Raw genomic sequence first — 13,488 nt, 5'->3', positions numbered from 1 at the left:
CTTCATCTGACATACTTTGGACGTGTTGTAAGGAGGGACTGGTCCTTGGAGAGGGACATCATGCTTGGGAGAGTGGATGGACAGCGCAGGAGGGGACGACCCTCTATGAGATGGATTGATTCTGTGACTGGGGTAATTGGGATGGGTGTGTCAGGCAGTGTGATTGGCGCAGGATAAAACAGGGTTTAGGGCTGTTGTACATAGGGTTGCTATGAGTCGCAAGCAACTCGATGTCACATAACAACAACATTATGGTGCTGCCAATTGTCCCAGTGAAGAGAATCTTTGATTTGATGTTGAGCTTCAATCCATGTTGGAGACTGCAGTCCTTGACTTTCTACAGCAAACACAGGTTCTCGTCACTTTTGGCAAGCAAGGTGGTGTCATCTGCATAACGCAGGTTGTTGATGACTCTTCCTTCAATCCTGATGCCACATTCCTTCTCATAAAGTCCAGCCTCCTGAATAATCTGTTCCACAAATGCAGAAAGGATACATCCCTAACATATTTTTCTTGATTTTGAACCATACAATATTTCCCTGCTCTGTTCTGATGGGTATTTCCTGGTCTAAGCATAGATTTTGCATAAACACAATCAAGTGTTCTGGGATTCCCATTCTTATCAATGTTAATAACAATTTTTGTGATCCTCACAATAAATGTCTTTGCATAGTCAATGAAGCACAAACAGACATTCTGCTGGTATGCTCTACTTTCAGCCAAGATTCATCTGACATTAGTTATAATGTCTATTGCATGCCCTCTTCTAACTCAGCTTGTATTTCTAGTAGTTCTTTATAGATGTTCTATTCTAGTAGTTTGTGGATAATCTCCAGCAAGATTTTGCTTGTGTGTGATATTAGTGATATTATTATATAATATCCATACTTCTTGTTGGTTCTCCTCTTTTTCCTTTTTTTGGAAGGTGAATAAATATGGATCTCTTCCAGTCAATTGGTCAGGAAATTGTCCTCTCGATTTCTTGACACAACTTGCTCAGCTCAGCACATCCAGGGCTGTTTCTGTTTGTGGAAATACATCATTTATTAAGGACTTACTAAAACCTTCAATAATCTTTTCTAGTAGTTGAATGATTAAATATTCTTATAATCTTCACAAAAATATTAAATAAACTATGATTAATTTCCTCATTGTATGGACTTGGCACTTAAAACATTAAATAAAGGTATAATTTGTCCAAGTTCTTCTGTTGTTGTTGTTGTTGTTATTTGCTGTTGAGTCGCTAGAGACTCATAGCAACCCTATGTACAAGAGTCCTAAACACTGCTCTATCCTGGGCCAACCTCACTGTCTCCGACACACTTATTCCCACCACCCCAATTACAGAACCAATCTATCTCATCAAAGGTCTTTCTCTCCTGTGCCGTCCCTCCAGTCTCCCAAACATGATGTCCCTTTCAAGGACCAGCCCCTCCTTGCAACATGCCCAAACTATGTCAGATAAGCTTCAGAATCTTTGACTCCAAGGAGCATTCGGGCTTCACCCTCTCTAGGACAAGAACAAGAGTTGCTTTGAGTCCAATTTTATCTTCATTCTCTGTCCATGTCTTTGAAAAATTGGTTTGTAGAAGTGAGTTTGATACTAGATTTTTAGTTTAATTTTATTTAAAAATTACTTTTTAAGATTGCCTCAGTTGCCTCATTTACACATACTGCTGTAACTTCATTCTGGCACAGAATAAAACTCAAACATAAACCCCAGTGCTTTTGACTGAGTAAATTCTGAACCCTCTGTCATGTTTCTGAGTAAGTAAATCTTAAAAGGAGCATATTGTCTTCTCATTTTTCTTTTATGGATCAGTAGATGGATTTGAACCTCCATCTTAAGTTAGCAGCCTAAAACTTAACCTACTACTATACCAGGGCTTCTGAGTTAGACTAGTATTACTTTGTCCATTGGATCATTTATGTTATTGTGTACTTGTTTGAAACCTGGTCACAATGAAATATCTTACCCCTGTTCTGTGAGAATATAAAATGTAGCTATTTTAAAGAGTTAAATTATAGTTCAGGAAATAGAGAATTCCTGTAACCCTGGATCAGCTTATTTCTTTCCTCTGCCTGTCACATCCCCAATAATAAACAAAAATTTCCCCACCTGTGTACCTTTAAGTAATGAAGATCTTTGTAAAATATTTTCCTAGAATTGAGCCACAGATTTTACTAACACATCAAATAGAAAACACTCTTTTGATGTCTTTACCTTTTCTAACTTGTTAAAGTGACATTTTTGTTGCATGTATCTCCTGGCAGTGTTACCAGACCCCACATTCTATGTCTATCTGTGTTTCATTGATTATGCAAAGGCATTTGACTGCGTGGATCATAACAAACTGTGGCTGACTCTGAGAAGAATGGGAATCCCAGAACATTTAATCGTGCTAATGCGAAACCTATACTTGGACCAAGAAGCAGTTGTCAGAACAGAGCAGGGCAACACTGCCTGGTTCAAAATTGGGAAGGGCATACGCCAGTCATGCATCCTATCTCCATACCTTTTCAACCTGTATGCAGAGCAGATTATCCAAGAGGCTGGGCTCTATGAGGAGAAGCGTGGCGTTAGGATTGGTGGCCGATCAATCAACAATCTGCCTTATGCAGATGACACAACCCTGCTAGCTGAAACTGAGGAGGACCTCATGCACTTACTGCAGAGGGTCAAGGACTGCAGCCTTCACTATGGACTGAGGCTCAATGTCAAGAAGACAAAAATTCTCGCCACTGGACCAATCGGTAGCATCAGGATGGATGGTGAAGAGATTGAGATTGTTCACAGCTTCAGTTTGCTTGGCTCCACAGTCAACACTCTTGGCACCAGTAGCCAGGAAATAAAAAAACGTATTACGATGGGAAAGTCTGCAGTTAGGGACCTCTCTAAAGTACTCAAGAGCAATGATGTCTCTCTGGAGACTAAGGTGCGCCTGATAAAGGCCACAGTTTTTGCAATCACTTGTTATACATCAGAGAGTTGGACAATGACTAGGGAGGATAGAAGGAGAATTGAAGCCTTTGAGCTGTGGTGCTGGAGAAGAGTATTGAATGTACCATGGACTGCCAAGAAAACAAACCGATTAATCCTAGAGAGGGTTAAACCAGGCTATTCCTTGGAAGCAAGGATTCTGGGGCTTCGTCTGACATACTTTGGACATGTTGTAAGGAGAGAAGGTCTTTAGAGAGGGACATCATGCTGGGTAGAGTAGAGGGACAGCGCAGGAGGGGAAGACCCTCTATGAGGTGGATTGATTCAGTGACTGGGGTAATCGGGATGAGTGTGTCAGAGGTAATGAGATTGGCACAGGATAGAGCAGGGTTTAGGGCTGTTGTACATAGGGTCACTATGAGTCGCAAACGACTCGACAGCACTGAACAACACCAACAGAACTGCTCTTGTAATTTTCATGAACAAAAGTATCTATCATATATCACTGGGATAGGATTAATATCGAGTGTTGGAGCACCTACATCTCAGTCTTGAGGGCTCAAGAACGGTAGTGATGGTGGCAGTTATTATGTGCCATTGAGTCGCCTACCACTCATAGCGACCCTATGTACAACAGCCCTAAATGCTGTTCTATCCTGTGCCAATCTTACTGTCTCTAATACACCTACTCCTATTACCCCAATTACTGAATCAATCCATCTCATCAAGGGTCCTCTTCTCTTGTGCTGTCCCTCCACCCTCCCAAGCATGACATCCCTCTCCAAGGACTGATCCCACCTTGCAACATGTTCAAAGTGTCAGATGAAGTTCAGAATCCTTACCTGCAAGGATCAGTCTGACTTCACCCTCTCCAGGATGAACTTGTTTTCTTAGCAGTCCATGATATATTCAGTACTCTTCTCCAGCATCAATTCAAAGACATCAATTCTCCTGTCATCCCTAGTCATTGTCCAGCTTTCCGATGCATCACAAGTAATTGCAAAGATCATGGCCTGTATCAGGTGAACTTTAGTTTCCAGACTTACATCGTTGCTCTTCAGTACTTTATAGAAGTCTCTGACAGCCACCTTTCTCAGTGCAATTTGTCTTTTGATTTCCTGGCTTTTGGTACCAAGAGTGTTGATTGTAGAGCCAAGCAAACTGAAGCTGTTAACAATCTCTGTCTCTTTACCATCTATCATAATGCTGCTAAGCGTCCAAGTGGTGAGAATCTTTGTTTTCTTGATATTGAGCTTCAATCTATATTAAAGCTTGCAGTCCTTGACCTTCTACAGCAAGCATTTCAGGTCCTCCTCAGTTTCAGCAAGCAGGGTTGTGTCATCTGCATAACACGGGTTTTTGATAAGTCTACCTCTAATCCTGATGCCACATTTCTCCTCATGGGAAATAATCAATAAACTGAGGTTTGAAAGAAGAATAGTTTAAAAAAAAAAGAATAGAAATTTTCTGGGTAAAAAGGAGGCAGGAGGAATGTATAATTTGGAAAATTCTGTATGTACTCAAAACCTTGATATGTAATCCCAAATAAGAAAAAATGTTTCCTGGTGGAATTATGTTGTGTGAAAGCTTTGGTTTTATTTTTTATCTCTCCTACTTTGAAGTTTCTTCAGGGCAACAAGAACTTTTAAGAAGTATTCTCATGCAGCAGTCTTCTCCTAGAGGGAATTATGCCTACTTGAAAATGTATGCAAACATATAGACTACTTCAAGTCATGTAAATGCCACTGTTCTAATATAATCATCAGTTGAATGTATTGTCATTAGTATTAACCAGCTCAATAGTCCTTAGTTTTATTTCATTGGTTTTTGACTCAGAATATTTTTACCTCTGTTTTCCTTTTGGCTACTTTACCCTCAGTGGTAAAGAAGGACAAAGGAGTGAGATTGTTTTTCTCTGTAGATAACTATCTTATTAAATGTTTATGAGAAAGTAGGTGAAAAATACAGGATTACAGGATAATATGAGGCTTTTCAAGATTCTAGATTTCTTTAATAGCTTCTTTGTTGTTAGAGGTATTCATTGCTCTATCTTACCTTTTACCTTGTAATTTAAATTTCTATTTTTCTGAATATTTCAAGCTCATGTATTTTGGTTTTCCTTTTTCACTGGAAGTTAGATTTATAATGTAAGCAGAGAAAACAATATATTTCTGCTGAAGCCACTAGTATTTGTCACTATTTTTATGTCCCTTCACTAGTCCTCTTTTGTGTTGGTAGTTTGTAACTAAAGATACTGTAATAATGTAGAGGCATTTATTATCCATTTAGCTATGCTAGATGGCACATGAGAGGTGGGAAACAAACCCAATAGATTCAGTTTGAAGAATACTCTTACTTGTTAGAAGGAGGTGACCTTGACCTAGCTCCAAACAAAGCAGGTCCTTCTCATTTTCTTTTTGCTTTAGGATTTTGGGTATGCTGACTCTTAGATATGGATTATTCAAGTAGAAGGTAGTCTTTGACCAGTGGTAGTGAGCATGTTGTTGTGTGATGTTGTGACCCATAGCAATCCTATCTATGTTCAGCAGCTCTGAAGTCTGCCCTGTCCTGAGTCAGATTCTGACACACCAACCACCATTGCCCCAGTTACTGTATCAGTCTCTCTCATATAATTTCTTCCTCTCCTGAGCTGTCACTCTATTCCTCTGAGCATGATGACTTTCTCCAAGAACTGGTCCCACCTACCACATGCACAAAGTATGTGAGACAAAGCTTCAAATCCTAGCCTCCAAGGAGAAACTTGATTTCACCCTCTCCATGACAGACTTATGTGTTGTTTTGGTGGTCCATTGTATGTTTAAGACTCTTCACCAGCACCACAGTTCAAAGACATTAATTCTTCTTTTGTCATCTTTAGTCATTGTCCAGCTCTCTGACGCATAGGAAGTCATCGCGAAGACCATGGCCTGGATGAGACACACTTTAGTCTCTAGACTGACATCATTGTACTCTGGAGAGGTTTCTGATAGCAGATTTTCCCAATGCAATTCTTCTTTAGGATCTTGATTCATAAATTTATTTTAAATATTTAAGAAATGATGAGAAAACAAAAAGTCCAAGCCAGCTATTTTATAACCCATGTAACACTTACTTACTGCCTTTGTCTCAGAACAGAAGAGTAGCTGCCCCTCCATTGGTTTTCTGAGACTGTCAGTTGCCTAAAAGGAGATTGCCCATCTTAATCCCTCAGAGCCCTTGTCGATCTAAGCCACTAGAGAGGTGCAACTGCCTATGGACTATGCCACAAGCGTGCCAGAGTTCAGAAAGGTGTATTGAATTGTTGTTGTGTGTACTGCCAAGTCAAAGCTGACTCATAGCTAACCCACCAGTGAGTTTTCAAAAGGCAGTAAATTGCATCAGAAGAGACTGCTCCTACCTGTTCTGCAGACCTGCTGGTAGGTTTGAACCACCCGACTTTAGTGTGACAGTGCAGCACCTTACCACTAGGCTACCAGAACTCCATTTTTATTAAGTTAAAGTATGATAAAAGAAGCAATTTTCTCTTTCTTTTATTGTAGCATTTGGTTTTTTCTGTAGTTATTCTACAAATTAAATAAAGAGAAATTACCAAGTGCCAGTGACCTGATGTTGTTGTTAGGTAATATCGAGTCAAGTATGACTCATAGCAACCCTATGAACCGCAGATCTGACCCTCTTCCTATCCTGTGTAATTCTCACAATCTGACATGCTCAGGCTCATTACTGCAATCACTGTGTCGACCCAGGTAGTTGAGGCTCTTATCTCCTTTGCTGTCCCTCCACCTTTCCAAGCATGATGTCCCTTTCCAAGGAATCATCTCTCCTAGCAACATGTATGTGAGATGAAGCTTCATCATCTTTGCCTACGAAGAGCACTTTGGTCACATCTTCTTTATGATATTATCTGTTCTTTTGGTCGTTCGAGGGATAATCCGCACTCTTCTCCAACACCATGACTAAAAGGCTTCAATTCTTCTGTCGTCCTTATTCATTGTTTTGATAGTACCTTGATCTTTGTGACCTCATAGTAGATATTCATAGCTAATAAAGATTCTAAAACATAAAGTAAATGTATCCAAACTAAGGGGGATGGAAATAGTCTTTTGTAGATAGTCAAAATCTCTGTGGAGAGATGAGAAAATGTGCTAGGCAGAAAGTCAGCACATGACATTCTCTGTGTGTACTTATACATAGGTGAATTTTGCCTTCTGAACACAGCTGCCTAAAGAGTGTGTTAGAAGTCATGTTGTGGTAATTATAATACTCTCTAGGTACACATACTCAAACACACAATAATATGTAATTTCTTTCCTTTTTTTTCCAGTCTACTCATTTTTCCATTATTCTGTTCAAGAAAAGCTTTTTATTCACTGATTACATGCTGTCTTTTCAGAATAAATAGTAGCCTTCCTAAAAATAATTCCTGCCTGGGTTTCTAAAGTTTTGACAAAAATTCCAAAGCTATTAAATATCCCATAGAAGATTAAAAATTAAGACTTTAAATTTCCCCTTGGGAATTATATTTCTTTATGCAAGTATTTTTCTTAATCTTTTTAATTTCTCAAAATCTACTCTTTTCTCTCTGAAGATTGAGAGCCTTGGTTTATATAAAATGAAACTTGAACCATCACCAAGTCTTAAACTAGTCTTACCCCTTGAGGGTTAAAATGAGCTTCATTTATATTTAGGAAATAAGTCTTTCTAGTGTGTGTGTCTTTATTTCTTGTGGCTGTGATAAAGGTGGTGATGAACTTCTTGATGTGGTCCATGAGTGTAAATATATTTATAAATGTTTTTATTATCAGTCTATATATAGAGAGAATGTACTACCACACATACACACACACATATGTATGTATGTAGATATATAGATATAAAATATATTCACATTTTAATGATACACACATATACACATTTGTATTTAGAAAGAAATAAAAGGATAGAGAGAGAAAAATGTGCTACAGCTTAGACTAAAGAACATTGTTTTTGTTTTTCTGGAGCATGATTTGTAGTGTATAATAAACCATGCACTCTATAAATATCATAGGCTTAATTATCTTAAAGTGTTTTAAAATAGATGGTCAAACTTAACAGGTTGATGTAAATTCCTCTAAACCAGTGAAGCCACAAATTAAGTTGCAGCAACTTTCCCGTTATTTTTATAGGATTATTACTGATACAAGCTAAATATAATTTACTAGAAAATTTACATTCTTATGATTCCTAACTCATGACAAAGAGAGCTCATTTTAAAGTAAATATGTTTTAGAGTATCGCCATGTTTTAGAATGTATTTGAAATCTATTCTTTTAGCTATTCACAGTTGGCATCATTAAAGGTTTTTTAAAAACAAATAATAGATAAATTACATGTGGTTTTTTTAATATAAAAATTTCCCAATCTGCATTAATCATGTACCTTTCAACCATTCACAATTAATTTCAAATGCATAAAGCCATTTCTACTTTCCCTTGTTGGTTTGTTGCTAACTAAGTGATAGAACTGGCTGCCATTTTCAACACAAATATGAGGTCATGTCTGTTTCCATGCCAACAGATCCTCTTGGGAGAGTATATTCAGCAAAAGCCCGGAGGTGGTGTCTCCTTTGCAGCTCCAGTGTTGCCAGCGTCTTGTTGAACTTTGTAAACAGTGCCTGCTGGTGGTTTACAAATATGCAACTGAAACGAGAGGATCATTGTCAGGCCTAGGTCCTGACTGGGGTAATTCCAGGTACTTATTTATATTTCCTATCACCTATGAGTCCATATAAAGTAATGCCACATTGCCATTGAAATTGAGAGTTTCTTTTTTGCACACACAATTTGAAGAAGAGTCAATGACTGAAAATTCATATATACTGTTAACTGCAAAATATTGTTAATTAGCACAATCTTGACTTTAAGTGGTTCAGAATATTTTTCACAAATTATTGAAAGATCTCTTTTCCTCTTGAATGTTGTTTTATGGTTGCAGGAACTTGAACCTATTTTAACTCTCCTCTTAGAAATCGAACTGATTAGTCATAATGATGTTAGAGGTCAAATTAATGGTAAGACTTAAAATATGTGCATATCAATTTATATTCTCTGTTTGTAATATTCTGATTGAAAGAGATCTGGGCTAAAAATATATCACTTTCATTACTATTTCCATATTCTTTAAAGAAGGGGAGATATCAAAGCATGTAAATGAAGAACCTTCCCTTTCAAGGGTTGATACTTAGGATCACGGGCAAGAAGAGTTTCCATTTGACAATAGGAAGGATCATTTCAGTTTCTTTAATGGGAGCCCTGAAAGTCCAGCTTTCACAGCCAACTGCTGTTAAAGGACTGTGAAAGGTTTTGGGGATTGGTAAATAAGATGCTTCCTTTTGCTCTTAAGGAAGGAGTAACTTTTTTTTTTTCAGGACATTTTTTAATTTTTTATTTTTATTTATTTTTTTTTTACATTTTCTTCTCCTCTTAGTGGTCAGAAGAACTATGATTCTGGACTTTTGAATCTTGAGTTCTGGACAAATGCCAATATTGGCCCGGTATTGTTAAGTTCTTATAAGAACTTTGGTGAGGCTATGTAAATTATTTAGCAAACTGTTCTTTCCTTCCTATGTCTTGGCCCCTCTGAGACAGACATTCAGAAGTCAAGCAGATAGCCTTTGAAATGTAGCCTCATTAATGATTGCTAGATATGGGATAGAGACCTCTGGTGGCTCAGTAGTAATGAATTGTGCTCCCAAAGCAAAGGTATGTCGTAAAATCCTCCAGCAGCTCTGCAGGAAAAATACCCAGTCTCCTCCCATGCAATTTATTGCCTCTGACAAGCCACTAGAGGGTCAGATATGGGTTAGTTCTGACTTGATGGTACACAACAACAGACCTGAAATTGAGGTGAGTCATGAAAATATTTCAAAAATTTCAAAGTTCTGAACTTTGAAATTAAATTTACTCCCTCAATCAGCAGCAGTGTTGACCACACCCAGACCTCCTGGTATTACTGCCTGAGAGATCTAGTTATTTTAGCATTGGCAGAAGGGCAAATAAGAATAGCTTTACTAGTTGTTGTTAAGTGCCATCGAGTCAAGCATGACTCATAGCGACCCTATGAACAAAAAACCTGAACCCTGTTTTATAACTACTGTCATTTCTCTAAGTTTATCAAGTTTCCAGAGGCATGTTGATTAGGAAATGGATGCCACTCCTCCCTCAAAGCCTGTCTTAACGCTGTTCACCAGGGTTGCTGTTGTTTGTTGTCATCTGTTGTCAGAGTTGAGTATTACTCATAGTAACTCTGTGAACAACAGATCTGAACGCTGTCCAATTCTGCGCCATCGATACACTTGAGTCCATTGCTCTCATCATTGTGTCAATTCATCTTGTTGAGGGTCTCCCCTATTTCACTAATCCTACAGAGTAGTGAAGTTCTGTACAAGAGTTATCATAAATCAGAGTTAACACAATAGCAAATTACAACTCAGACCTCCGCAGCTCCCAGTCAAGTCAAAGCCATAATCATCTGCCAGGTGACAGGTGGCAGTAGCATCAGATCAGATCTCTTTGCCTCCACCTTTGTTCTCCACCAGCCAGACTAACCCTTTTAAAACCTGGGGCATATTATGTATTATCTTCTCCAAATTCTTAATTGACTTTTAATTTTAAACAGAACAAAAGATAACATTTAAGAAAGTCCTACAAATTCTGATCCCCAGAGCCATTCTAACCACTCATGTCCTTGGTTCATTCTACTCCAGTCCCACTAGCTGCCTTGGTGTTTATTAAGCATGCTGGTAGACATTTCCATAGGACTTCTGCTCAGCTGACCCTCAGCCTGGAATTCTCTCCCCAAAATATCCTCTTGGTACAGTCCCTCACCTCCATCAAGTATTTGCTCAACTCTTACCTTCTGGATGAAGTGTCTTCTTTTGGACCTGTGTTTTCCCTTACTCTACTACTTTCTTTGCTTTATTTTCTTACATCATCATCATCCTTCAATTGACTAGTTAGCCTTCTACTTTTATAATAATGGTCTTATGCAGTATTTGTCCTAATGAGACAGAGTTAGTTCACTCAGTGGAAGTGGAGGGGTGAGGATAAGTAGGGATAAAAGCACAAGGTTGCACAGTTTGGTGGAAGGAGAGAGGAGGTGAAGGAAATTGGAAGGATCCAGAGGAGACCTGAAAAGACAATGTAATTACAGACAAGGTCCAATGGTGATTGATTTTATAAAACATAAAGCATGGGAACGATTTTATGACACACAATATGAATGAAGAATAGTGTGAAACACGATGTATATGAACTTTGTGAGCAAGCCAATATAAAATTTTAAAAAGTAAAAATGAAAAATGATTTTATGGTTTTTAAACTGAATATAATATCCTAGCAGATCTCATTTACTAGCATTGGTCAATTCTGACTTATACCAACCCTCTATTGGATTTTCAAGACAGTGAATCTTAGTAGGAGAAGATTGCCTATATTTATCCCCTTGATCCACTGGAGGATTTGAACTGAAAGAGACATCTGGTCTTTTGGTTCACATACAACACATGGCCTACTATACCACCAAAGCACTTCATGTCTGCAGTTAGACCCCAAGAGGGAAAGGGTCTCAAGTAATCATCGTGGCTCCTTCTTTTAATGCAACAAAATAGGTAACTTGCTTTTACCTAATAGCTCAGGAAGTCTATACCAGTCAAAGTTCTCTGTGGGAACTCGAGAGAGTGGAGAAAGAAATGTTTCCTGAGAATAAGTATGAAATAAAAGCCAAGGTCACTTTAATTTAAAACATGGACAAAGTGGCCGTACCTGCTTCCCCTCTCAGATAAGGAAATCTGTGGCATTTCACTTTATTTATAGGAGTCAATTTAAGATTTACTAATAATGAGATTCTTGAGGGATACCTAAAATACATAGAAACCAGGAAATACAAGTTGACTAATCTATCTGTAAAATTGAAAGAGAAGAAAATAGAGGTCACTATCAGTCAGCTTTATGGAGCATGTTTGTGTTGGCCTAAGATCTGTGGGCTGCATCTTAAGAGACTCTAAAGAGTTTACAGCACCTGATATATGGAAAAAGTGGCCTTCAATCTTGCAGTCTCAGAAAATATATAAAAGCAGTGCTGCAATTCTGAAGGCACCCAGTTTGAGGCCACCAGCCGCTCCACATGAAGATGGCAGTCTCCTCTCATGCAATTAACTGCCTTTGAAAACCCATTAGAGGATGGGCTATGGGTCAGTTCCTTTTCTGTGGTGCACAACAACAGACATATATGAATAAATAAACACCAGAATTCTTGGTGAGCTGCATGAAATTTTATGCTTGATGTCTCTGTGTTTTCTGTGTATACTTAGCTTCCACATAAACTCATTTCAGAAGGGATTCTGTAACTGAAGACATTGTTTTAAAGTTTCAGAATTAGCACTTCTACTTTCAGTTAATAGAGCACTAATTTGAACAAATTTCTATGATGACAACCTGAAAAGATAGACAAAATTCCGAAACGTGTACTTGATGACAATCAGAGAGTGTTTACTCATTAGTTTGAATAGTGTTTTTGACAGCTACCTTTTTCTATGGGTAAAAAGTTACAGTCTGTATAGCCTGCTAAGGTGGGAGCCTTGATAAATGTCCTCACAAACAAGATTTCATATGTTTTGCAAAGCAAAAGTTGGCAGAACTGCTAGGGGAAATAGACAAATTTGCAATAAGTGGGAGATTTAATCAACGTATTTCAGAAATAAATTTCAGAAAAAAAATAAAAAATTCAGAAAAATCTCAATTCAATTAACAGGCTTAACTAATTTTCATATATACAGGTGACTTCAAGAAGGTCAGAATATGATACACTAAGTACATTAGGAACATTAAAGAAATCAACCATGGTGGAATAATGAGATATGTTTAAACAAATATCCATTATGATCATATGATATCTTTTTTCTAACCATATTTCTAGTAAGCTAGAAGATAATGACAAGACTTAGAGAATTTATACTTTGTAAAATTAAGAAATACACTTGACTCATAATTAACAGACATTTTGAATTAAATTATGACAACAATATTATGTTTTATATTATTTTAATATTTTTAAACATTGTGACTATAGCTAAGTCCATATTATAGGGTTTAAATGAATTTATTAAGGAGAAAAGGCAAAATTTAAGTGAGCAACCATTTTAAAAGTAAGAAAATTATAACATAGTACACCCAAAGAATACAGGGGGGAAAACTGAGAGTAGAAATTCATGAAACTAAGACATGAAGACAGCCAAACCTTGGTTTTTCAAAAAACTAATAAACTTATGAGAGGCAGGTGGCCTAGTAGGTTAAGGAAGTGTGTGGTTAATGCAAAGCGAGACTGTCCGAATCCACTACCTGCTCTGCAGGAAAAAGACAGGCAGTATCTTTCTGTGTGATATTTACAGCCTCTGAAAACCTACAAGAACATGAAGAAATGTTCAAAATCCCTAGCCCTGGGAGAGATGCAAATCAAGACAACCATGAGATATCATCTCACTCCAGTAAGACTAGCAAAATTTAACAGAA

The 13,488-nt window shown here is 37.7% G+C and overlaps 1 protein-coding gene across 1 annotated transcript in view; it reads left to right on the top strand.

The window, feature by feature from the left end:
- The window catches only part of TTLL7 (tubulin tyrosine ligase-like family, member 7), a 216,356-nt gene that overhangs the window by 183,305 nt on the left and 19,563 nt on the right, over positions 1–13,488 (top strand). Inside the window, exon 19 of the mRNA XM_006898356.1 lies at positions 8,498–8,671. Coding sequence (XP_006898418.1) covers positions 8,498–8,671 — 174 coding nt within the window. The remainder of the gene's footprint in view (positions 1–8,497; positions 8,672–13,488) is intronic.

The sequence above is a fragment of the Elephantulus edwardii genome, unplaced genomic scaffold (assembly GCF_000299155.1).
Source record: "Elephantulus edwardii isolate Elephantulus edwardi_28Jun2011 unplaced genomic scaffold, EleEdw1.0 scaffold00227, whole genome shotgun sequence".
NCBI lineage: Eukaryota > Metazoa > Chordata > Mammalia > Macroscelidea > Macroscelididae > Elephantulus > Elephantulus edwardii.
This window is presented reverse-complemented; position numbering and strand designations above follow the sequence as displayed.